Source organism: Lycium barbarum, chromosome 1, assembly GCF_019175385.1.
Source record: "Lycium barbarum isolate Lr01 chromosome 1, ASM1917538v2, whole genome shotgun sequence".
In the NCBI taxonomy this organism is placed as follows: Eukaryota; Viridiplantae; Streptophyta; class Magnoliopsida; order Solanales; family Solanaceae; genus Lycium; species Lycium barbarum.
In genome coordinates this window covers 140,489,834-140,517,677 of record NC_083337.1, presented here as the reverse complement: position 1 = coordinate 140,517,677, position 27,844 = coordinate 140,489,834, and the positions used below count along the sequence as shown (strand labels likewise).

Sequence of the window (27,844 nt, the reverse complement as noted above, 5' to 3'; positions counted from 1 at the left end):
ATAGAGGTTTCATAGACTAGCCAGTCATGTTATGTCAGATATTTAGTCGTATAGCTATCTTTGGCTCATTATTTATGACAAACCGTGTTTTATGTTTTAGACAAATACGTCATTTGTTATTCATGATATTCCATGTTTAGGCTCATCATGTTTACATTTTATTCCACTCATGTCATGCCTTATGATGATTTAGCAAGTCATGTGGTTCGCTCGATCACATTTAGTAAGACACCGGGTGCCGTGTTATGCTTAGGCCATGATTCGGGGCGTGACACCATCATTCAAGAAAATGGAACATGTTGCAGTGATGATGTGAATTGTGTGTTTGTTCCGGGAGAGCCAAACAATTTAAGTTCTTGTTCTTAAAAGAATTATTAAACGAAAAAAATGTATATTCGTAAGGGGGTAAAATGGTCGATTTACAATAAATAAATAAAAAATTGTTTCAGCAAATTCAAAAGAAAAGAGGTAACCGTAATATTGTAAACCACAAGAGAGGTCAGTATTATGAAGCGAAACTTGAAGGGAGGTGTTTGAAATTATCCCTAAAAGTTATTGTAAATAGAAAGAATAGACCATACAACTTCAGTTTCGTATTTAGCAATTAGCATGTATCAAATAAATTTAATTCATCAGACCCAACAAAAATAAAATAAAATAATCCCTTCCATTTCAACCCGCACCCCACGCCCTCCATCACAAGAATTGAAAAACAATCTATTTCAACCCGTCTCGCGCCCGCAATCATGGCCCCCGCCTAGCACCCGCATAGGCCTAAACCCGGCCCGTTGCCATCCTAGATACTTTACCAACTGCTTCCTTTAATTTATTAAAAATATTATGGAGAATACTTTTAATTTGTTTCTCATTAATTATGTTCAATAATTGTCTTGTTAGTTCACACGGAGCCAAGATTGACTGAATTTTTGAAACAAGATTATACTAATCCTCCTAAATACAGAAACAATAACATACCTAGAATCCTATTAAATAAAGAGAGATATTAATATGATTCAGGTACTAATGCAAGGTCATCGGTAAATAAAAATTAAGTTGAACTTTCATTTTTTGGGACTCGTTATTCATTCTTTAAATCTCTCTCTTCACTCTGGCATATTTGTTGTCAAGGAGATTCAAAAGAAATATTAAAAATTAACTTGATAACTGTGAAGAACTTGTGGTATATGTCGAAATAAGATTATATTAACGTAATATTCACTTCTGGTCATTAAAAAAGAATGTTATGTTATTGAATTTTTAGCAGTTTTTCCTCGTATTAATGAGATTTCATTAATGTCTCTTTAAAAACCATTAATTAAAGAGGGACCAGATAAATAAGTTATCTGAACTAAGAGTTTTTTCAGCCTTTAATCAAAATCAATGAAATATTTATTAATCCATAACGCATATTACATAACTAAATTCTATTAATTGCTTTTTGTATTTATACCCTACACCATTCACAAAAGGTGAGTTTAAATCATACATACATTGTTGTGTTATCAAAAGAAAAGGTAACCAATATATTTTTTTAAACGTCTCCGTCTTGTTCGTCTGTTGTTATGCATTCCTATGTTTCTCAATATTTGTGTCTTTATATTAGGAATACAATATTCATTCTTTACACTTGAAATTTATTGATAAAAAATTTCTATCATCGGTAATGGGAGCACTTATTTAAGTGCATATACACTGAAAGTATTTGAAAAGAAATTTCTTACTCCAATTTACCATACAAACGTCATAGCAAAATTATTATGTTAATTATTTTGAACTTGTTTTTAAATTTTTGGAAAAAGGTAAAACAATTGACAAGGTGAGAGCAACGGTTACACCTAGGCATGGCTAAAATATTTTGAGATGTCATTTTAAGAACCAAAATTGAGCTATTCCTAATTGGAAAGGTCTTATATTTCGAGAGAAGGAAGCACCAATGTGTTTTAGCCGTAGCATCTTCCTACATTTAATAATATATTGAAATATTTTAAAAAAAAAATCAATTGAAGTGATGATACATGTAGATGAGTGGACTTCTGTTAATACAATATTTCCAGTATATATTTGTTTTTTAAAATTGTGCTTATGAAACTCTTTAATGTGATTGGATTATTTTATCTTCGCAGGAAATATGAATAAAATGATAGCTTGTAATAGAATGATGCTATTGGAGCAGATTTGCGTGGTTTTCTTTATATTGTTTATGACATCCGGAAATTGTAGAACATACCCTCCATCAGTAGAACAAACTTGTTACTGCAGGTGCATTGATTACTGGATTGATTCAAATGATGATATGCCTTCACCGGAAGATAAACGAATGTGTAGAGAGGGATTAATTACAGACTTTCATTGTCGCCTTAAGGATGAGTATGATGAGGCCGTTGATAAAACACCCTTTCTAAAACCACCAGAATGTAATTACAACTAATTCAGTCAGACGGCAAGGATCCAGTCTGTCAATCCATTCAAGTTACTAGGGCATTTCTGTATTAATTGATTGCCTAGTAGGGGAATCGCTTTATTTTAAAATAATTTTGCATCTTTATTAAATTCTTATCAAAATAACTTTATATTTGTAATGGCATTACAATAATATTATTGCTCATACAAAAATAAATGCAATGCATAATATTGAAAGATTTATTCAACGTTCTAATTGATTCTCTAATTTATTTCTTTAATCTACTAGTACAAGAGGATATAGTTATTCCTAATTGGAAACATTTTTAGAGTTCTCAAAGGGCTTTATAACAATTACAGAGTACCCTGCTCAATTTTTTAAGATTTTGAATTAAAATGTTTAGATTTTTGAACGTGATCACATATTGTACATGATATAAATTTACGGAAGAAAATTGGTGTTACAGTATGTTAACCTGCCAATTCTCCATTGAGGAAGGCCTGAAGTTGTGTATTGAAGCAGATCAAGTGCAAGCTGATAAAGGGAGATACCAAAGGCTTAAGGGAAGATTAATGTACTTTGCCACACACAACACCAAATATTGCTTATGCACTGAGTGTTGTTAGTCTATTTACGCACAATCTTAGCATGTATGTTAGTCATTCCACATTTTGAGGTACTTGAAGACTCCACCTGAAAAGGAACATTTCACAAGAAATATAAATCATCATGAGAATTCATGTTTATAGAGATGCTGACTGGGTTGAATCAATTGATGATAGACGAATTATCACAAAACTTTAATATCGATGTGCAACAAATTGAAATTAATCCGAAGCAAAATATAGGTGCCCAGTGTGATTTGACAGAACTTTAAATCGAGCGAGCAACAAACCGAATTAACAAAACTTTTAACAAATGATAATTAAATTAGCCATCTAAAACAAACATAGATAGAACCAAGAACAAAAAAAAAAATCAATATATTGATTCAAACATCTTTTACTTTTTGAGAGAAACTTATATAAGAAAAAAGTTAGAACTCGAAATACAACCACAAGTGTAGGGCGGAGGGCTAGCTCACTTGATGAACTTTGTACCTTTCAAAATTGAGGTGAACTGGTGAAGGGTTCACAGTTCCAACCCGATTAGTAGTGTAACATCCCCCCCCCCCCCCCCCAACTCCCGCCCAGCCCAAAACCCATGATGTAATTAAAAATAGCAAATTATCTCAAAACAAATTCATAAGCAACGAATTTCGAAAATCCAAATTGTCGGTCTACACACGGGCATAAGGTAATTTAGTACACAATTATGGAGTGAATAACTTATATAGTCACTCAACTATTGCAAATTATCCACTAAAGTCATTATAACCAAAAAAAAAATTAAAGGAATAATTATATAATCTCTCCTCAAGTTTGGATTCGTATAGTAACACTTTGCTTCGTTTGTAGCACTTGTTTCCTTTGTACTTAATCGTTATTAACATAAAAATTGTGATATAGCGAATTTGTCAATTATGATACACTTATACTTTTGTTTATAGAGTAAAGTGAATGTTTTCGACTATATGTAAACTCGAATCTGCTTGATGTCAGAAAACGGTCTAATGAAGTGGCAAAGAGGATTCAAAAATTATTTTTGTACATCAAATCACATAATGAGTGTGATATTTCATTATTTTTTTCAGTCTTCTTGTATAAATTCAAACCCCACCTCCCCGACTCCACGCACCACCCCAAACCACCCACCTCCACAACCCCCCCACACCCCACCCCAAACCATCCATCCCCACAACCCCCACCATCCAAAAATTCATTTTTTTTTATAAAAGTCTTTTTCTATTTTTTGGTTTTTTACACACCGACCCCCTGATCCCCACCTCCTCATCACCCTCCCCCAATCACCCTCTCCCCTGGCCAGCCTACCCTACCTCTCAACCAATACTCTTCACCACAAAAAATTGCACTACAAATTCAAAAATTTCGTAGTGGTTTTACTTTGACTATATTCAAATGCTCTTAAGATGACATTTTCCAACTTGCGTACCAAGCGCAAGAAAATGAGTAGGAAAATCACTTATTTTCCAAGAAAATATTTTCTTGGGAAACATTTTCCATCATACCAAACACACCCTAAATTTAATGTAAATTTTAGTAAGACAATTCTTTTCAATAATATATAAGCTCGAGTCTGCACAGCGTAAGAAAAACATTTAATAAAGTTGTAAAGTGGATTCAAAAATGATTTTTTGTATCACCAGTTCAAGTCACATTAGTATGTGCATTTTAGAGTTTCTGTAAGGCGAAATATACAAAATTGCATCTTTAAGTTGTCCACAGTGATCAGTTAGATACCATAACTTTTCAAGTGACCAGATAGTCACCTCTGATAGGTAAAAGTGTACCTTGTGTTCACCTCTAGAACTTATGGAGCAGATAGGTTGGAGACAGCTATCGCTTGTGAAATGAGGGGATTGAATGGTGAAGTGTGTGTTGTTTGTAACACAGAAGTGTATTAAGACATCATTAATGTCTCTTTTGTAACCTCATTGAAAGTAAATACACAACCAAGAAGAGAAACCAATATAATTAATAATTTATCTGTCCAAAATATAAAATGTCAATCGAATTTCTTCTCCGGCCATGATGGTGCATTAGTATTTGAATCATATCAATTTCTCTCTCTCCATCTCTCTTTATTAGGATCATGATAACTTATTTCAAAAGTATCAGACTTACTAAATCAACAATAAGAAAGAAGAAAGAGGAAAGAAAATAGCTGAGAGAAAAGGATAAAGATTTTTCATTGACAATAAAAGAAATTAGTGCACTCATCCAGTCATCCTTCTAGTTACAACCACGACCGCAACATTGAATTTCACAATTAACTTACTCAACTGTACTAAACTGAAATACATTAAAACTTAAGTCGGGCTAAACTGAACAACCAGAAATTTACCTACTAAAAATCTAATAGAACTTAAATAAGTGTAAAACATAAAAACTTTCTTTGCTCCACCTTACAGCTACTCCTCCACAGCTACGTACCACCAAAGTAGCAGCAGGTACAACATCTGCAAGCCTGTTCGTTAGATACAAAATTTCATTAACTTATACCTCTAACAGTCTCTAGCACAAGGGTACAAGTCTATATATTGAAACCCCGCTCTCTCAAAGTACCAGTCTGCAACAGCTTCATTGATTGTCTACACAGATAAATGTTACAAGAAATTAAAATCTGTTATGAACAAATCAAGATTAAGAATGACAGGCACATGATAAAACTCCAAAATTAAAAATAAGTGTGTGCTCAAACTTCATATGGATGAAACAAACGAAACATTACCTTATTAAGCAACCTTGGAGAGCTAGCACTGAACCAGTATGCTGCTGAACGAATTCCCCCGTGAGAGTAGCAAGACGTGAGGAAATAACCCCTCGTAAAAGAAGGGCATAGTCCCTCAAACGTCTTCAAGAACTCCACTCCAAAGGCTACATTAGAAAAAACTAGTTAAAAAGTATTATCGAAGAAGAAGAGCCTAAGAGTCGTTATACAGTTAGTGTAATTGGAAGGTATATATTAGTTAATCACCAGAAAAATGCTAACCTTGTATAATTATACGCTGGCTAAATGTGCAGTTATTTATGTGTTTCTTGCAATCCTTCCAGGCATGTTGAGGATCAAGGTTTTCAGGAACAAGAATATTTTTAATCTGGAGTTAATGTTAGATCATCAGAGCGATTCTAAAGAATAAAACGAATGAATTCTTAAAATTGAGAGAAATTAGCATTTGTCTCCTTCACCTGCCAGGTGTCATAGACAGAATTGATTATGAAAAGTGGAGTCTGAACATATGGAACGACATTTTGAGGGAAAAAGCACTGCACCATATATCATTAAGGAAAACTAATGTTACAATTAGAGGGCTACATTTATACTATAGCATAATTAAAGAAAAATAATTGTTTTTGTTTCCAAAGCTTAAATTCTTACCAGACTTGGCTCCATAGCAGACGTGCAAGCTGATGGCAAATTCTTAGCTGATCCCTGAAAACGAGAGAGACAAAAAAGAGATTCAAGTTGCATCTACTTCTTAAGCATACCAAATTACCAAAACAAAAAATAAGATGAGACTCACATGTAGGTTAACAATTCGTTGATACATCTCTTGAATATCTGAATTACCAAAGATTGTCTTCCTGCATAAATCATGAAATGTGCCAAGAGGGATTAGACAATAATAAAGTTAATAAAAGATGGTGTACCATTTTCTTGAGATCACATAACGTGAAAATAAGAAGAGCTCACCCATTGATGAAGAAGCCTGCATCAGCAACACACTTAACTCTGGCATCATTCGGCAAGAGGGATTTGAACTTGTCGCAGTTCAAGATTGTTGCCAACCCTCCTGCTGAAGTTCCGCATAGAACTGCCTGACATTGCATTTTGGTATTCAAGATTTAGCCAAGTAGAACTTTTTTATATAACAAGTAGAATAAGGTAGTACATATGTGACTTGTAATTACGAATATGAAGCTAGAGAGTGATTTCAATTGGATATTCTTACATTTTCAGCATATTTCATTCCTTTGATCCATATATCTTTCATAATAGCCTTAAATATTCTTGCCCCTCTGAAAAACAACTTGTACTCCTAATGTAGATTTATAACCAAATCATCAGTGAGAGTACTTACTTCCATATATATATATATATATATATATATATATATATATATGAGAGAGACATGTAGTAGTATTTAATTTCTTACAGGGTCAACTTGTTCAACATCACCAGTGAAAGATGAACCATCACAATACTTCACCCTCACCCTGTTCCAATTGTAAAACTCTACCAATTCCAATATTATATTGTTTGCAATTAGAAGAAGTGGATAGAAATTATGAAATGAAATATATATGAGCTTCACCTGGATTAACTTCGGAACTATTATAAAGTATCCCGCCAAAGAAACCTAGTCGATTCAGGTGCTTGGTAGAACCAAAGACATCAGTTGAACGATTAAGGCAATCTAGGATACTGTCGCACCAGCCGCCTCCCTACAATTATGAAATTTCTCCACATTTAATTCGGTGACTTAAGCTTTGTTATGCTAAATTTAAAAAGAAGAATCAACTAGTAACTAACATCCAAGTAGATAATCCAGCTGCGAACTCCACTACCATGTCCCCTATCCAGATGATAGGCTGGTGGACTTCCATCTAAGCATACTGTTGACGACTCAGAAACAAAACAAATGAATTTGATTTTCTTTTCTGTTACAACTGAGGAATTAGGAATATATGTATGTACAGCTAGCCATTACCTGCACCTTCAGCAGTTGCACTTTGGAGTATTGTGATATTGACGTATAGATCATCTGCAGCGCTGAGAACAGTTGTACACAATACTGCTTGTCCTAGACATGCTACCAAAGTCAACAGAAATGTTGTCATCCTACAACAAACAAAAAGATAAAGAGTAAATTTTACACAAGGCATTGCCAAGTTCTAGTTAAAACAACAAGAAAGAAACAATTACTAATTAATGTGTGAATGAAAACAAAAAGAAACAGAAACAAAGACATGTGTAATGAATATTAGTACATGTTGTTATCAGCAAGAAACTTGTTATTCTTAAAAGGGCTGAGTTAAAGAGAAAGAAAGGAGGTTTTCGAAGGGGAAAAAGCAGGGGAATGCTTATGAGTGTACAAGTAAAGGTGAATGAGATGGTATGAGTTCACCTTTATTTATAAGCAAACATCCTTCACTAGACTGCTGGCTTTTTTTCTTTTCTAAATAAATTGTTTATTCATATTATGCTTAAATGTGTAATACAAAAGAACAGTGGCAGATTTGAGGTGCTTGAGCAATTGTACATTACTGGAAGTATGAAACTGAAGAATCCCAATTTTCAATTTATCAAAGAAGTCTATACATAGTAACAAAGTAGATAATGATAAGTAAATTAGGCCTGGAAAAGTTTTGTTTCTTCAATTAATGTTTTAGGTACATATCCCATCAAAATCTTATAAAAGGGTCAACCTATGTAATACTACTATATTAAATATTGATTTTTTATGCAAACTGTACCACCTATGTAATGCTATTTTATAAAGATTTTTTTTCCCTATCAAAAAGAATTCCATAAAAGGAACTCATAGAGTAGGGCATTTATCAGCCTCTTCTTATTCTCATATATTCAAGAATTCACTTGGTGAGTAATAATTGATGACCCTTCCAATAAAAGATGATTAGGACTCATAAATTGACTCTCCATGACATGTGATATGTGCTTTTTAGGCATTCATTTATTGTTAAGTTCATAATTACCTCTACACAACATGTGATATGCTTTAAATGAAAATTAAAAAAAAAAAAATCTGTATGATGATTTATTCTGAATAGAAAAAGTTAACATAGATGAATAGAAAAAGTCATGTTGATAAAAGGTTCAATGCGTGAATAAACTAAATAAAGAATGAGAGCAATTTTATCTAATCCTACAAATATATAGTACTAATACCTATACAGCTGAATATTTAATCCTTAAGAAATACAGTAATCTAGTTTAAGCCTTAGCAAAACGTGGATCTATCACCTAGTCTACATGATCAAACTATCTATGCACCATTTCGCTGACAGAGTTAAAACCCCCAGGTCCAATTACAGATCCTGCTAGCAAATATCCTATGAAAATCTGAAAGATATTAGCAGGAGAGGACTTACCATCAGCATCTGATTAAAATGTGTAAAAGTAGCCAAGTAAATATCATCAGCAGCTAAAATAGCACAACTTCAGAAGAAAATGAAAGAGGCTGTCCAATCAGCATTAGAAACATGCAAAGGATGACTTATTACACCGGTTGTCCAGCACAAGCAAAGGCAATGCCACCGCAAGTCACAGGAACAATGACAACATCGAGATCCGATATTAATCTAACCTTTGATTTACAATAAAATCAGATTAGCTAACAATATAGCTCCTGTTAACATAATAGTCTTCCTTTTTTCCTTTAGTTCAAAATGAACAGAATGTAGGACAGAGTTATAGCTAACCTCAAGTCTAGCTGCAGCACTTGGAACTTCGACTTGCAATTAGACATGAAAATGCATTATCCTGATGGAGGAGCAGGCGGGAGCTACCAGTTAGTAAATCGTGTTCAGGAATCCATAATCATCTCTTACTACTACCAATCTCCAGTGCCGCCTAGTGGTAGACCCCAATACTTTCTAGATGCAATAGGTACCTTTCGATCTATCAAGGCAGGTGTATCTTCAGCTCAATTGTCATTCTCCAAATGGAGAACATCATGCAACTGAATGACTTATTATAAACCAGTGATTCCATCACTATTCAGTCTTTTCATTTCCAATAACATGGAGACCATGGAAGGTAGCATAGCATGTACCAAATATTAGATTAACCTTACTTTTCCTCCTTCGTCTCAATCTTCTTGGGCTTGACCCTTGCAACGGTTCCAAAACTGCCTGAGAAATGAAGCATTTCAAGAAATGTTTATTGCACTAAATAGAACGGATTTAAACAGGTCACAATTATAACACAAACGGGAAGACACATCTTAAGATTCTTCTCTGACATTTCTTATTGAAATTACAAGCTACATGGTAAGCAAAGAATAGAGCCTAAATCCAAGGAATAATGCAGCATTTAAAACATTCTAATAGCACAATAAGTCAAAACAAAAAAACATCCAAGTCACTGATTTTGAAAATCTTTTGTCACTGTAGCATCCACGTTAATCTGTATCTAGGTCCCACGATAAACTCCAATATCAAAATCCTTATTTCATAAACTTATACACAAACATAATAGCACTTCGTTCTTTTTACTTTCCAATGACAAAGTCAATGTTTTATTAGCTCTTCTTGTCAATTGCAGATTTGCATCTCTCCCCTTGTCATCTGATTGAAAATGGAAACATCAATACCAAAAGAGCAAAAAGCTATATGTTGTCATCATGATTTTCACATAAACAGACAGTGGCGGAGCCAGCATTTTCACTAAGGGGGTTCAAAAATATAAAAGAGTAAGAAACGAGGAAGCCAAGAGAGTTCAACATCTACTATTTATATATAAAAAATAATTTTAACCTTGTGTATTCATGGTAATTTTTCGCCCAAGGGGGTTTGGGTGAACACCCTGGCCACCACTTGGCTCAGCCCCTGTAAACAGACAGAGACTGTAAATATCACAATACCATTCAGCTCGCAAAGCATGCTACTTCATTGTCATAATGCTGTCATGCCTAACTTAAACTACAAGCATCACCTTTATCATGCATCACAACTTGGTTTATCGGATTACAGGGATTAAGTTTCAGTCTAAATATGAGCAGAACAATCACTGGACTTCACATCGTAGCACCAACCTTTTTCTCCTTCGAGTAAGAGAAGCCCAACCAGTTGGTAATAAATGAATCTTCGACAGATAACAGCTGCTAATTGACCACGAGAGCAAAACAAAACTTGCAGGAAAAGAACCACCATCAGAACTAGAATGTACTTTCTCAGAGTAGATGTTCCAAATGGCGTCCGGAAAACTCATACTTGAATACTTCTTTAAATAGTTCCATTTATAGCTAAAATATAAAACCGCAAAAACTGTAGCAAATAAATACATAAAGGAAAACCCTCAAACAAGCCATTAAAGTTACAGATCAGCAATCAGACTTCAAATATCCTATCCAAGCGCTATTTCAAGAACAGATAACCGAAGAACTATCGCAATAACTTCTGGTAAGTAAAACATCAGTGTTTTTTTTGAAGTTTACAATTCATTCGGCCACAAATTATTTTCACTATTTAACACAACTCAAAGGAACTAGGGGCAAACCTCTTGTTCCGCCACATTGTTGTTGAAGCTTCTGTGATCAGTAGCTGAAATGAAAATTAAATAGATAACGTAGTCTGAGAGAGACATATGGAAATACTGAAGCCTAAAACACATAATCATTTTAAGAACCTTCTTCATCACTACATTAGTGGCAAGTATATCTAGCTTCTATTAGCATACCAGACTCCAGAGAATAAACAACCAAATCTAGAAACAGAAAATCTTGCAGTATATATGTAATGTCTAACGACCCATACAAGTACCAACGCTGTCACTCCAGGAAGTAATTCTACTCAAATTGTCTCCTAAAGAGAACATAGCATCCATCTAAACCTCACAGATTCACATTGCATAACTTATGGACCACCATATAGTAAATCGACAACAGACAAATTGATACAAGGCACAAAAATTGAACCATAAAAACATGAACTATGAGAATTTATCACATAATCAATCTGGAAAGACTAATAGACAAAGTTAAGCAGAGTACCAAGAGAAAGTTGCAGAATCAGAGGAGAAAACTGTGATTCATCTACATATTTAGCATCTACAACCTTTTGCCCCGAAGATGTAAGCACCTGACAATCATACATCGAAGATCTAAATTTATTAATTAAGATCTTCACTTCCAGCGTTAAAGGACACATAAGTTAGTTTCACATAGCAGATATAATTCCAAATACATAATTTACATTTAGATAAAATTCAAATTAATGCCAAGAAGAAGACACGTCGAACATGAGCTGCTTCTTGGCTCAAAAAACAATATTTAGAGCATCACAAGCTGTAATTTGCAAAGAGGTAAAAGTTTGTATACTGCGATAACACAAACACTAAATGAACTTATTCAATTGCAAGCTAAAAGTAATATCTAAATGTAAGTACATTGGTTACAAGCAAGAAAAGATTTTATTTGTATTATCACAAAATCTCCGGCATTTTCTTGTATTTCTTATTTTAGTATTCGCATATTTCGTGTTCTTGGTCTTCTGTCACTACTTGCTGTCTCTTCTGCTTTAGTTTTCTTGCTAGCCTGATGATTGTTCCTATTTTACTTGAGCTATGATCTATCGGAAACAGTCTCTCTACCCCATAAAGATAGAGGTAAGTTGAGAGTACTCTACCCTCCCCGGACCCCACTTGTAGGATTTATTGTTTTATTATCACAAATCTAGTTCACAACATTTTAGTAGAGAAATCAACATTAGCTGAAAATAACTAACAAAACTTACATACACATAATAAAGTAGTCAAGAAAAGGCGTTTCACATTCTGTGCAGTCTCTCCCAGCAAACAGAAAAGTCCAAAAAGTACCTTTTTCATCAGCCTCATTGCCACTATAAGTCCAATAGGTTTCTTGTGGTCAGTTACTAACTCTTAAAAATTAGAGCAAATTACCTTGTACTGGTTCTCATTTTGGACAACGACAATCCATCTCAAAGCAGGAATAGTACTACTTCCATCTTAGTCAGAAACACAGCAACTCCAGAGACAGTCTCGAATCAAAATTGAGATACTGTTCTATATCAATTTTCGATTCTTAAGCTACAGTCTCTTGATTTGTCTTGGATTTGAAAGTACTGAAAAAAAGAGTGATACGATGTAAGGAGGAAATAAGATGTTGGAACCACAAATCCACCATTGAGTTACATAACATCACAAAATTCCCTTGACATTTCATTTTCAAATTTCCACTATTATATTCTCAGCCTTCAACCGCCATGGCTGCTCCTTGAGGTACTGCATGCACAGAAGCTGAAGGGATTATTTTATTAGTTCACTGAAAGGACTATTCTACAGCCATGCCATGGCTCTTGGGAATATATCCCACCTACATTTACCAATCACTAATACATTCATTACCCCCTCCATTTCTAAAAGAGTGTTCACTTTGGCCTAATTTCTAGTAATAAACTAGATGTCAGTGGCCCGTGCTTTTGTGTTTTATACTACCTTCAGTTAAAAAAGAATGTGTCTTTAATTCTATCATATTCATTCAGAAACGAGTCAATAACATTAATTTAAAGGTATTTGATTAAGTTATTCTATAGCTTTCTTAATAAATGCAAATTAGCTTGGAAAGATAATTTTTAGAAATGGTATATACTGCATCAGTTAATGAGTATTGTTTTTATCTGTAAAATCCCGTTTTGGGACCGAATGGACCATATTAAGTAGTATTTTTTTAAAAAAAGGGGGTTTTGTTTACTAAACAATTAATAAAATATAGAATAAAGAGATTTTTATAAAATAACAATTGATTCTCATCTTCATCAGAAATGTTACATTAGTTGTATCTAGTGAGTATTAGTTTTATTGTAGAAACTTGAAGTTATGAATCCAAGTTTCAAGCTCCAAATTAAATAATTAATTCATCTTCAAGAATACTAAACATATTACCTTTCAAGTACTATCACAATTTTCTTCATGAGCGGAGCATAGGGGGTTTAATTTGAATCCACTTCACTGGAAATTTCATTGTATATTCAAGATTAAAATTATTTTTCGTAAATATATGTAGTAGATGTCGAATCTCTTTGACATCTTTGTATACTGACTTTGAATCTGCTTAGTGAAATCTTGATTCCGCTGCTCATTTTTATCCCAATAAATTTGTATGGAAATCCACACAAAATAATACGACTTGAGATTAAAAAAAATGTAGTTACTTTGTTGATTTTAGTAGAATTTATTGGGATATTTTTAGTTAAGCAAATGGTAAATTGAGAATAAAATTATACAAGATTCCTATATTTTCTTTTACCTTTCATGATTAAAAAAAAAAAAACTATCATTGTGTACAAGTAATCAAACAATTATGTAACAAGAATTTGTACTAGGAATGATATAATTGTTCCGCACAATCCCTAAATTAATTTTGATTTTTTAGACACATATCGTTCGAAACAATAATTGAAATTTATCCCGATAATTATTAACTTTTTTTTTTCGATTACATTCTCGTAAATGAGTTGCTTGTAATTTGGTTTGGTTGGATTGGATTTCCATCTCAATGTCACTTAAGTCTTCCCTGTAAATTTAGGAACATTTTTTTTTTTTTGGTTGAAATTTAAAATATAGGGGTTCCTGTTTGATTATTTTTATTTGTTTTATTGCTATAATAGCTATCAAACATAAAATGCACTGTGAGTAAAATAGCCATGTGGGTATTAGTAAATTGAAAAGGCTGCAAGGTGTCAACAAAATGGGAACCCCATGAAGAAAAGTAGTAATTGGCATTTGGGTGTTTTGTCCAATTTGAGGAAAACGTACATCAATAAAGCATTTTAGTACAACAACTTTCAAGCACAATAATAATAGAAACTGTCAAAATGTTAGCTCTAAAATTACCTTTTTGCCCTTGGTTGTCTCATTCTTCATCTTTCTATATAGTAGAAATATTCTCGTAGTTTCTTGTTCTTCGATTTTCTGTTATTATCTTTTGTTTCTTGTACTTCGGCGGTTATAGTATTATTTAGTTGTTGTTACAGTTCCTTTCTTTTAGAGTGCCATGTCTGGCTTTCCTTATTATTTGTCACGGTTACTTCACTTTCGTATTTTTCTTTTCCAAAACTGCTTTGAATTTTTTTGACCCGAGGGTCTATTGGGAACGACATCTCTACCTTCACAAAGGTAAGCGAAAGGTCTGCGTATATATTTCCCTCTCCAAATCCCACTTGTAGGTACATTGATATGTTATTATTGTAGTATAAATGAACATTTCAATTTGAAATTTCTTTTCAAAGAGTATGGATAAATATAATCACCTTTCAACTTTTGACACATTTTTTTTAATTATTATTCTATTGGTATGATTTTGTACAATTACCAAAAATCCAAGTAAAATTTTATTAAAATGCTTGCCGTAATATTTGTTATTTTATTATGCATAAGCAAATGGAAGAAAATGCGATCCCACAAGAAAACAAAAATGAATTTGCACGCAGTTCAATAACCTCACACGTGGAATAAGGCCTTTTGTGGCTCTTGGGAAAGAAAATTCTTTCTAGAATTTCATTATGATAATTGATGATATAATTACAACTTTGCCCTTAAATGATGTTAGATTTTATGAATTGCCATTGGTCGTCCTGCTTTGGTTCTTCTATATAAGTAAAGTAAGTATTAAGTAGGCGTTTGGCCATAGATACCAAAAAAAAAAAAAAAAAAAATCACTTTTTTTAGAATTTTTGAAGTTAGAGTTGGAGTTGTGTTTGGTCATAATTTTTGGTGAAATGTAGTTGTCAAAAAGTGAAAAAAGTGAAAAAAATTTGAAAAATAAGTTTTTTGAGTTTTTGGTATTCCGAAATACAACTTCAAGTTGTATTCGGAAAATTTATGGCCAAACGCCCAAAAGTGAAACAAGTAAAAAAAAATTCGGAAAAAAGTGAATAATTTTTACGGCCAAACGACACCTAAATATATAAGTACTAGATGGTGTATGCCCGTTTTTGGGTAGTGTATCTATGTGTATGTAGTTGTGTTTGGATAGTGATAATATATATATATATATATACACACACACACACTATGTTCAAAACACAATTAATATAACATTGTAGTTTATGCTCCGTATCCAAAACTTTATTATATTAGTGTTTGCTGTGAATAAAAAGTTTGCAAAAATTTATTAATACTTTTTTAAAGGAAGACTTGTTTAAAAGGAAACTATTTTCCTCTCTTTGAGACAAACAATAGCAATATTTAAGCATCAGTTGATATTTTGAATTTTAATTCGATTAATTTAAAGGTGTAAAATGTTCTATTGTTAATGTATGTAGATTGGACCTAAAAAATACTTATTGTTTTTTATCAAGTTTTGATTTGGATAATTCTAATTCAAATTATTAAATTAATTTTACATGTTTAAAATGAAACAAGTAGAAATTTGATTTTCTATTTAAACGAATAACTACCATTTTTTAATTTTTGATGAATATTCTTCGTTTAGCTCATTTTACTTGTCATCTTGTCTTTTACACGTTTTTTAAGGAAACGTCAATTAGAATTATAATTTGACTAATTTACCTTATTTATTATTTGTTCTCCATTTAATATTATTTTTTCTTTTACGACATTAATCTCTTTTCACATTTATTGAAGTAAGAATAAAAATGAAAAAAGTAGTTAAATTCTATCTTATTTTAAAATATAAATATTTTAAGTATATTTATTTTAGTAAACATAACAAATAAATGACATGGCAGAATATGCTTAGGCCATGATTCGGGGCGTGACACCATCATTCAAGAAAATGGAACATGTTGCAGTGATGATGTGAATTGTGTGTTTGTTCCGGGAGAGCCAAACAATTTAAGTTCTTGTTCTTAAAAAAATTGTTTCAGCAAATTCAAAAGAAAAGAGGTAACCGTAATATTGCAAATCACAAGAGAGGTCAGTGTTATGAAGCGAAACTTGAAGGGAGATGTTTGAAATTATCCCTAAAAGTTATTGTAAATAGAAAGAATAGACCATACAACTTCAGTTTCGTATTTAGCAATTAGCATGTATCAGATAAATTTAATTAAAAAAAAAACAAAAAAAAAATCCCTTCCATTTCAACCCGCACCCCACCCCCTCCATCACAAGAATTGAAAAAAATTCTATTTCAACCCGTCTGGCGCCCGCATAGGCCTAAACCCGGCCCGTTGCCATCCTAGATACTTTACCGACTGCCTCCTTTAATTTATTAAAAATATTATGGAGAATACTTTTAATTTGTTGCACATTAATTATGTTCAATAATTGTCTTGTTCACACGGAGCCAAGATTGACTGAATTTTTGAAACAAGGTTATACTAATCCTCCTAAATAAAGAAACAATAACATACCCAGAATCCTATTAAATAAAGAGAGATATTAATATGATTCAGATACTAATGCAAGGTCATCGGTAAATAAAAATTAAGTTGAACTTTGATTTTTCGAGACTCGTTATTCATTCTTTAAATCTCTCTCTTCACTGTGGCATATTTGTTGTCAAGGAGATTCAAAAGAAATATTGAAAATTAACTTGATAATTGTGAAGAACTTGTGGTATATGTCGAAATAAGATTATATTAACGTAATATTCACTTCTGGTCATTAAAAAAGAATGTTATGTTATTGAATTTTTAGCAGTTTTTCCTCATATTAATGAGATCTCATTAATTTCTCTTTAAAAACCATTAATTAAAAAGGGACCAGATAAATAATTCATCTGAACTAAGAGACTTTTCAGCCTTTAATCAAAATTAATGAAATATTTATTAATCCATAACGCGTATTACATATCTAAATTCTATTAATTGCTTTTTGTATTTATACCCTACAACATTGTTTTCACAAAAGGTGAGTTTAAATCATACATTGTTGTGTTATCAAAAGAAAAGGTAATCAATAATTTTCTTTAAACGTATCCGTCTTGTTCGTCTGTTGTTATGCATTCCTATGTTTCTTAAGATCTGTGTCTTTATATTTGGAATACAATATTCATTCTTTACACTTGAAATTTATTGATAAAAAATTTCTATCATCGGTAATGGGGCACTTATTTAAGTGCATATGCACTGAAAGTATTTGAAAAGAAATTTCTTACTCCAATTTACCATACAAACGTCATAGCAAAATTATTATGTTAATTATTTTGAACTTATTTTTAAATTTTTGGAAAAAGGTAAAACAATTGGCAAGGTGAGAGCAACGGTTACACCTAGGCATGACTAAAATATTTTGAGATGTCATTTTAAGAACCAAAATTGAGCTACTCCTAATTGGAAAGGTCTTATATTTCGAGAGAAGTAAGCACCAATGTGTTTTAGCCGTAGCATCTTCCTACATTTAATAATATATTGAAATATTTTTAAAAAAAAATTCAATTGAAGTGATGATACATGCAGATGAGTGGACTTCTGTTAATACAATATTTCCAGTATATATTTGTTTTTTAAAATTGTGCTTATGAAACTCTTTAATGTTATTGGATTATTTTTATCTCCGCAGGAAATATGAATAAAATGATAGCTTGTAATAGAATGATGCTATTGGAGCAGATTTGCGTGCTTTTCTTTATATTGTTTATGACATCCGGAAATTGTAGAACATACCCTCCATCAGTAGAACAAACTTGTTACTGCAGGTGCATTGATTACTGGGTTGAGTCAAATGATGATATGCCTACACCGGAGGATAAACGATTGTGTAGAGAGGGATTAATTACAGACTTTCATTGTCGCCTTAAGGATGACTATGATGAGGCCGTTGATAAAACACCCTTTCTAAAATTGCCAGAATGTAATTACAACTAATTCAGTCAGACGGCAAGGGTCCAGTCTATCAATCCATTCAAGTTATTAGGGCATTTGTGTATTAGTTGATTGCCTAGTAGGGGAATCACTTTATTTTAACATAATTTTGCATCTTTATTATATTCTTATCAAAATAACTTTATATTTGTAATGGCATTACAATAATATTATTGCTCATGACAAAAATAAATGCAATGCATAATATTGAAAGATTTATTCAACGTTCTAATTGATTCTCTAATTTATTTCTTTAATCTACTACTACAAGAGGATATAGTTATTCCTAATCGGAAATATTTTAGAGTTCTCAAAGGGTTTTATAACGATTACAGAGTACCCTGCTCAATTTTTTAAGATTTTGAATTAAAATGTTTAGATTTTTGAACGTGATCACATATTGTACATGATATAAATTCACGGAAGGAAATTGGTGTTATAGTATGTTAACCTGCCAATTCTCCATTGAGGAAGGCTTGAAGTTGTGTATTGAAGCAGATCAAGTGCGAGCTGATAAAGGGAGATACCAAAGGCTTAAGGGAAGATTAATGTACTTTGCCACACACAACACCAAATATTGCTTATGCACTGAGTGTTGTTAGTCTATTTACGCACAATCTTAGCATGTATGTTGTCATTTCATATTTTGAGGTACTTGAAGTCTCCACCTGAAAAGGAATATTTCACAAGAAATATAAATCATCATGAGAATTTATGTTTATAGAGATGCTGACTGGGTTGAATCAATTGATGATAGACGAATTATCACAAAACTTTAATATCGATGAGCAACAAATTGAAATTAATCCGAAGCAAAATATAGGTGCCCAATGTGATTTGACAGAACTTTAAATCGAGCGAGCAACAAACCGAATTAACAAAACTTTTAACAAATGATAATTAAATTAGCCATCTAAAACAAACATAGATAGAACCAAGAACAAAAAAAATAAAAAAAATTCAATATATTAATTCAAGCATCTTTTATTTTTTGAGAGAAACTTATAAAAGAAAAAAGTTAGAACTCGAAATACAACAACAAGTGTAGGGTAGAGGGCCAGCTCACTTGATGAACTTTGTACCTTTCAAAATTGAGGTGAACTGGTGAAGGGTTCACAGTTCAAACCCGATTAGTAGTGTAACATCCCCCCCCCCCCCCCCCCCTCTCCGCCCAGCCCAAAACCCTTGATGTAATTAAAAATAGCAAATTACCACAAAACAAATTCATAAGCAACGAATTTCGAAAATCCAAATTGTCGGTCTACACACGGGCATAACGTAATTTACTACACAATTATGGAGTGAATAACTTATATAATCACTCAACTATTGCAAATTATCCACTAAAGTCATTAACCAAAAACAATTAAAGGAATAATTATATAATCTCTCCTCAAGTTTGGATTCGTATAGTAACACTTTGCTTCGTTTGTAGCACTTGTTTCCTTTGTATTTAATCGTTATTAACATAAAAATTGTGATATAGCGAATTTGTCAATTATGATACACTTATACTTTTGTTTATAGAGTAAGGTGAATGTTTCCGACTATATGTAAATTCAAATCTGCTTGATGTCAGAAAAAGGTCTAATGAAGTGGCAAAGAGGATTCAAAAATTATTTTTGTATCATCGGTTTAAAACATCAAATCACATAATGAGTGTGATATTTTATTATTTTTTTCAGTCTTCTTGGGTAAATTCAAACCCCACCTACCCGACTCCACCCACCACCCCAAACCACCCACCTCCACAACCCCCCACACCCCACCCCAAACCATCCATCCCCACAACCCCCACCATCCAAAAATTCATTTTTTTATTTTTTATAAAAGTCCTTTTCTATTTTTTGGTTTTTTACACACCGACCCCCTGACCCCCACCTCCTCATCACCCTCCCATGGCCAACCTACCCCACCTCTCAACCAGTACTCCTCACCACAAAAAATTGCACTCCAAATTCAAAAATTTCGTAGTGGTTTTACTTCGACTATATTCAAATGCTCTTAAGATGACATTTTCTAACTTGCGTACCAAACGCAGGAAAATGAGTAGGAAAATCACTTATTTTCCAAGAAAATATTTTCTTGGAAAACATTTTCCATCATACCAAACACACCCTAAATTTAATGTAAATTTTAGTAAGACAATTTTTTTCAATAATATATAAGCTCGAGTCTGCATAGCGTAAGAAAAACATTTAATAAAGTTGTAAAGTGGATTCAAAAATGATTTTTTGTATCACCAGTTCAAGTCACATTAGTATGTGCATTTTAGAGTTTCTGTAAGGCGAAATATATAAATTGCATCTTTAAGTTGTCCACAGTGATCAGTTAGATACTGTAACTTTTCACGTGACCAGATAGTCACCTCTGATAGGTAAAAGTGTACCTTGTGTTCACCTCTAGAACTTGTGGAGCAGATAGGTTGGAGACTGCTGTCGCTTGTGAAATGAGGGGTTTGAATGGTGAAGTGTGTGTTGTTTGTAACACAGAAGTGTATTAAGACATCATTAATGTCTCTTTTGTAACCTCATTGAAAGTAAATACACAACCAAAAAGAGAGACCAATATAATTAATAATTTATCTGTCCAAAATATAAAATGTCAATCGAATTTCTTCTCTGGCCATGATGGTGCATTAGTATCTCAATCATATCAATTTCTCTCTCTATCCCTCTTTATTAAGATCATGATAACTTATTTCAAAAGTATCAGATTTACTAAATCAACAATAAGAAAGAAGAGAGAGGAAAGAAAATAGCTGAGAGAGAAGGATAAATATTTTTCATTGGCAATAAAAGAAATTAGTACAATCATCCAGTCATCCTTCTAGTTACAGTTACGACCGCAACATTGAATTTCACAATCTTTTAACTTACTCTACTGTACTAAACTGAAATACATTAAAACTTGCAAAGCCAACACAAGATTAGGGCCGTCCCCTTCATTCTATGCTGACCCCGGCCCGGGCTGGCTTCTTGGGAAGCTCTTTGCGAATTCACAGCTGAACCTTGATGGGAAATCATAGATTTCTGATAGGAAAGAAAAAGCCCAATTACCCAAAAGTCGGGCTAAACTGAATAACCAGATATTTATCTACTAAAAATCTAATCGGACTTAAAAGTGTGAAACATAAAAACTTTCTTTGCTCCAACTTATAGCTACTCCTTCATAGCTACGTACCACCAAATTAGCAGCAGGTACAACATCTGCAAGCCTATTCGTTAGATGCAAAATTTCATTAACTTGTACCCCTAACAATCTCTAGCACAAGGGTACAAGTCTATATATTGAAACTCCGCTCTCTCAAAGTATCAGTCCGCAACAACTTCATTGATTGTCTACACAGGTAAATGTTACAAGAAATTAAAATCTGTTAATGAACAAATCAAGATTAAGAATGACAGGCACATGATAAAACTCCAAAATTAAAAATAAGTGTTCAAACTTTATATGGATGAAACAAACGAAACATTACCTTATTAAGCAACCTTGGAGAGCTAGCACTGAACCAGTATGCCGCTGAACGAATTCCCCCGTGAGAGTAGCAAGACGTGAGGAAATAACCCCTCGTAAAAGAAGGGCATAGTCCCTCAAACGTCTTCAAGAACTCCACTCCAAAGGCTACATTAGAAAAAACTAGGTAAAAAATATTATAGGAGAAGAAGAGCCTAAGAGTCATTATACAGTTAGTGTAATTGGAAGGTATATATTAGTTAATCACCAGAAAAATGCTAACCTTGTATAATTATACGCTGGCTAAATGTGCAGTTATTTATGTGTTTCTTGCAATCCTTCCAGGCATGTGGAGGATCAAGGTTTTCAGGAACAAGAATGTTTTTAATCTGGAGGTTAATGTTAGATCATCAGAGTGATTCTAAAGAATAAAACGAATGAATTCTTAAAACTGACAGGAATTAGCATTTGCCTCCTTGACCTGCCAGGTGTCATAGACAGAATTGATTATGAAAAGTGGAGTCTGAACATATGGAACGACATTCTGAGGGAAAAAGCACTGCACCATATATCATTAAGGAAAACTAATGTTACAATTAGAGGGCTATATTTATACTATAGCATAATTAAAGAAAAATAATTGTTTTTGTTTCCAAAGCTTAAATTCTTACCAGACTTGGCTCCATTGTAGACGTGCAAGCTGATGGCAAATTCTTAGCTGATCCCTGAAAACGAGAGAGACAAAAAAGAGATTCAAGTTGCATCTACTTCTTAAGCATACCAAATTACCAAAACAAAAAATAAGATGAGACTCACATGTAGGTTAACAATTCGTTGATAAGTCTCTTGAATATTTGAATTACCAAAGATTGTCTTCCTGCATAAATCATGAAACGTGCCAAGAGGGATTAGACAATAATAAAGTTAATAAAAGATAATAAAAGATGGTGTACCATTTTCTTGAGATCACATAATGTGAAAATAAGAAGAGCTCACCCATTGATGAAGAAGCCTGCATCAGCAACACACTTAACTCTGGCATCATTCGGCAAGAGTGATTTGAACTTGTCGCAGTTCAAGATTGTTGCCAACCCTCCTGCTAAAGTTCCGCATAGAATTGCCTGACATTGCATTTTGGTATTCAAGATTTAGCCAAGTAGAACTTTTTTATATAAAGTAGAATAAGGTAGTATATATGTGACGTGTAATTACGAATATGAAGCTAGAGAGCGATTTCAATAGGATATTCTTACATTTTCAGCATATTTCATTCCTTTGATCCATAGGTCTTTCATAATAGCCTTAAATATTCTTGCCCCTCTGAAAAATAACTTGTAGTCCTAATGTAGATTTATAACCAAATCATCAGTGATAGTACTTACTTCCATCAATATACGTATATATATATATATGTCTATGAGAGACATGTAGTAGTATTTAATTTCTTACAGGGTCAACTTGTTCAACATCACCAGTGAAAGATGAGCCATCACAATACTTCACCCTCACCCGGTTCCAATTGTAAAACTATACCAATTCCAATATTATATTGTTTGCAGTTAGAATAAGTGGACAGAAATTAAGAAATGAAATGTATATGAGCTTCACCTGGATTAACTTCAGAACTATTATGAAGTATCCCGTTAAAGAAACCTAGTCGATCCAGGTGCTTGGTAGAACCTAAGAATTCAGCTGAACGATTAAGGCAATCTGGGATACTGTCGCACCAGCCGCCTCCCTACCATGTCCCCTATCCAGATGATAGGCTGGTGGACTTCCATCTAGGCATACTGTTGACGACTCAGAAACGCAACAAATGAATGTGATTTTCTTTTCTGTTACAACTGACGAATTAAGAGTATATGTATGTACAGCTAGCCATTACCTGCGCCTTCCACAGTTGCACTTTGGAGTATAGTGATATTGACGTATAGATCATCTGCGGCGCTGAGAACAGTTGTACACAATACTGCTAGTCTTAGACATGCTACCAAAGCCAACAGAAATGTTGTCGTCCTACAACAAACAAAAAGATAAAGAGTAAATTTTACACAGGGCATTGCCAAGTTCTAGTTACAACAAGAAGAAGAGAAACAATTACTAATTAATACATAATGAAAACAAAAAGAAACAGAAACAAAGACACGGGGAATGAATATAGTACATGTTGTTATCAGCAAGAAACTTGTTATTCTTAAAAGGGCCGAGTTAAAGAGAAAGAAAGGAGGTTTTAGAAAGGGAAAAAGCGGGGGAATGCTTATGAGTGTACAAGTAAAGGTGAATGAGATGGTATGAGTTCACCTTTATTTATAAGCAAACATCCTTCACTAGACTGCTGGCTTTTTTTCTTTTCTAAATAAATTGTTTATTCATATTATGCTTAAATGTGTAATACAAAAGAACAGTGGCAGATTTGAGGTGCTTGAACAATTGTACATTACTGGAAATATGAAACTTAAGAATCCCAATTTTCAATTTATCAAAGAAGTCTATACATAGTAACAAAGTAGATAATGATAAGTAAATTAGGCCGGGAAAAGTTCAATGAGCCACATAATTTTTGTTTCTTCAATTAATGTTTTAGGTACATATCCCATCAAAATCTTATAAAAGGGTCAACCTATGTAATACTACTATATTAAATATTGATTTTTTATGGAAACTGTACCACCTATGTAATGCCATTTTATAAAGACTTTTTTTTCCCTATCAAAAAGAATTCCATAAAAGGAACTCATAGAGCAGGGCATTTATCAGCCTCTTCTTATTCTCATATATTCAAGAATTCACTTGTTGAGTAATAATTGATGACCCTTCCAATAAAAGATGGTTAGGACTCATAAATTGACTCTCCATGACATGTGATGTGATATGTGCTTTTTAGGCATTCATTTATTGTTAAGTTCAGAATTACCTCTACAAAACATGTGATATGCTTTAAATGAAATTTAAAAAAAAAAAAAAATCTGTATGATGATTTATTGTGAATAGAAAAAGTCACGTTGATAAAAGGTTAAATGTGTGAAAAAACTAAAATAAAGAATGAGAGCAATTTTATCTAATCCTACATATATATAGTACTAATACCTATACAGCCGAATATTTAATCCTTAAGAAATACAGTAATCTAGTTTAAGCGTTAGCAAAACGTGGATCTAGCACCTAGTCTACATGATAACACTATCTATGTGAGGTACATCAACATACCTGCACCATTTCGCTGACAAAGTTAAAAACCCCAGGTCTACTTACAGATCCTGCTAGCAAATATCCTGTGAAAATCTGAAAGATATTAACAGTAGAGGACTTACCATCAGCATCTGATTAAAATGAGTAAAAGCAGCCTAGTAAATATCATCAGCAGCTAAAATAGCACAACTGCAGAAGAAAACGAAAGAGGCTGTCCAATTAGCATTAGAAACATGCAAAGGATGACTTATTATACCTGTTGTCCAGCACAAGTAAAGGCAATGCCAGCGCAAGTTGCAGGAACAATGACAACATCGAGATCCGATATTAATCTAATCATTGATTTACAATAAACTCAGATTAGCTAACAATATAGCTCCTCTTAACATAATAGTCTTCCTTTTTTCCTTTCTTTCAAAATGAACAGGATGCAGGACAGAGTTATAGCTAACCTCAAGTCTAGCTGCAGCACTTGGAACTTCGACTTGCAATTAGACATGATAAACACATTATCCTGATGGAGGAGCAGGTGGGAAGCTACCAGTTAGTAAATCGTGTTCGGGAATCCATAATCATCTCTTACTACTACCAATGCTCTTGTGCGGCCTATTAGTAGACTCCACTACTTTCTTGATGCAATAGGTACCTTTCGATCGATCAAGGCAGGTGTATCTTCAGCTCAGTTGTCATTCTCCAAGTGGAGGACATCTTGCAACTGGAATGACTTATTATAAACCACTGATTCCAACACTATTCAGTCTTTTCATTTCCAATAACACGGAGACCATGGAAAGTAGCATAGCATGTACCAAATATTAGATTAACCTTACTTTTCCTCCTTTGTCTCATTCTTCTTGGGCTTGACCCTTGCAACAGTTCCAAAACTGCCTGAGAAATGAAGCATTTCAAGAAATGTTTATTGCACTAAATAGAACGGATAACAGGTCACAATTATAACACAAACGGGAAGACACATCTTAAAGATTCTTCTCTGACATTTCTTATTAAAATTACAAGCTGCATGGTAAGCAAAGAATACAGCCTAAATCTAAGGAATAATGCAACATATAAGACAATCTGATAGCACAATAACTCAAAACAAAAATCCAAGTCACTGATTTTGAAAATCTTTTGTCACTGTAGCAGCCATGTTAATCTGTATCTAACTCCCACGATAAACTCCAATATCAAAATCCTTATTTCATAAACTTATATACAAACATAATAGCACTTCATTCTTTTTACTTTCCAATGACAAAGTCAATGTTTTATTAGCTCTTCTTGTCAATTGCAGATTTGCATCTCTCCCCTTGTCATCTGATTGAAAATGGAAAAATCAATACTGAAAGAGCAACAAGCTATATGTTATCATCATGATTTTCACATAAACAGACAATGGCGGAGCCAGGATTTTCACTAAGGGGGTTCAAAAATATAAAAGAATAAGAAACGAAGAAGCCAAGGGAGTTCAACATCTACAATTCATACATAAAAAATAATTTTAACCTTGTGGATACATGGTAATTTTTCGCCAAAGGGGGTTTGGGTGAACACCCTGGCCACCACTTGGCTCCGCCCCTGTAAACAGACAGTAAATATCACAATACCATTCATCTCGCAAAGCACGCTACTTCATTGTCATAATGCTGTCATGCCTAACATAAACTACAAGCATCACCTTTATCATGCATCACAACTTGGTTTGTCGGAGTACAGGGATTAAGTTTCAGTCTAAATATGAGCAAAACAATCACCGGACTTCACATCGTAGCACCAACCTTTTTCTCCTTCGAGTAAGAGAAGGCCAACCAGTTGGTAATAAATGAATCTTCGACAGATAACGGTTGCTAATTGACCAAGAGAGAAAAACAAAACTTGCAGGAAAAGAACCACCATCAGAACTAGAATGTACTTTCTCAGAGAAGATGTTCCAAATGGCAGTCCCGAAAACTCATACTTGAATACTTCTTCAAATAGTTCCATCTATAGCTAAAATATAAAACCGCAAAAACTGTAGCAAATTAATACATAAAGGAAAACCCTCAAACAAGCCATTAAAGTAACAGACCAGCAATCAAACTTGAAATATCCTATCCAAGCGCTATTTCAAGGAACAGATAACTGAAGAACTATCGCAATAACTACTGGTAAGTAAAACATCAGTATTTTTTTGAAGTTTACAAATCATTTGGCCCCAAATTATTTTCACTATTTAACACAACTCGAAGGAACTAGGGGCAAACCTCTTGTTCCGCCACACTGTTGTTGAAGCTTCTGTGATCAGTAGCTGAAATGAAAATTAAATAGATAACGTAGTCTGAGAGAGACATGTGGAAATACTGAAGCCTAAATCACATAATCGTTTTAAGAATCCTCTTCATCACTACATTAGTGGCAAGTATATCAAGTTCCTATTAGCATACCAGAGAATAAACAACCAAATCTAGAAACAGAAAATCTTGCAGTATATATGTAACGTCTAACGACCCATACAAGTACCAACACTGTCACTCCAGGAAGTAATTCTACTCAAATTGTGTCCTAAAGAGAACGTAGTATCCATCTAAACCTCACAGATTCACATTGCATAACTTATGGACCACCATATAGCAAACAGACAACAGGCATATTGATGAAAGGCACAAAAATT

At 33.3% G+C, this 27,844-nt stretch overlaps 1 protein-coding gene and 1 pseudogene across 5 annotated transcripts; both read right to left on the bottom strand.

Moving 5' to 3' along the window:
• Positions 1-5,192: 5,192 nt before the first annotated feature.
• On the bottom strand, positions 5,193-13,130 carry LOC132640201 (pectin acetylesterase 8-like). 5 transcript variants are annotated; one of them, XM_060356717.1, is made up of 16 exons: positions 12,665-13,130; positions 11,757-11,844; positions 11,264-11,307; positions 8,014-9,897; positions 7,734-7,864; positions 7,556-7,638; positions 7,338-7,467; positions 7,179-7,258; positions 6,975-7,061; positions 6,716-6,840; positions 6,546-6,606; positions 6,401-6,454; positions 6,211-6,288; positions 6,014-6,119; positions 5,753-5,898; positions 5,193-5,612 (listed from the first exon to the last, which is right to left on the bottom strand). In XM_060356717.1, coding segments are annotated over exons 4-16 (1,170 nt in total). In that variant the 5' UTR covers positions 8,016-9,897; positions 11,264-11,307; positions 11,757-11,844; positions 12,665-13,130; the 3' UTR covers positions 5,193-5,525. The 5 variants fall into 5 exon arrangements, with proteins under 5 accessions (XP_060212700.1, XP_060212709.1, XP_060212692.1 ...); XM_060356726.1 differs by having other exon boundaries at positions 9,136-9,897; XM_060356709.1 differs by having other exon boundaries at positions 7,734-9,350; positions 9,466-9,897.
• Positions 13,131-21,311: 8,181 nt separating this feature from the next.
• On the bottom strand, positions 21,312-27,177 carry LOC132615114 (pectin acetylesterase 11-like; annotated as a pseudogene).
• Between the last annotated feature and the right edge of the window lie 667 nt (positions 27,178-27,844).

Excerpts from the sequence above, each read along its gene's own strand:
- LOC132640201 (XM_060356691.1), bottom strand. The coding sequence starts at position 9,512 with ATGTCTAATTGCAAGTCGAAGTTCCAAGTGCTGCAGCTAGACTTGAG. Across the intron at positions 7,259-7,337 it reads TAGTTCCGAAGTTAATCCAG|AGTTTTACAATTGGAACAGG; the intron begins GTGAAGCTCATA and ends TGGAATTGGTAG. Across the intron at positions 6,841-6,974 it reads GAATGAAATATGCTGAAAAT|GCAGTTCTATGCGGAACTTC; the intron begins GTAAGAATATCC and ends ATGCAATGTCAG.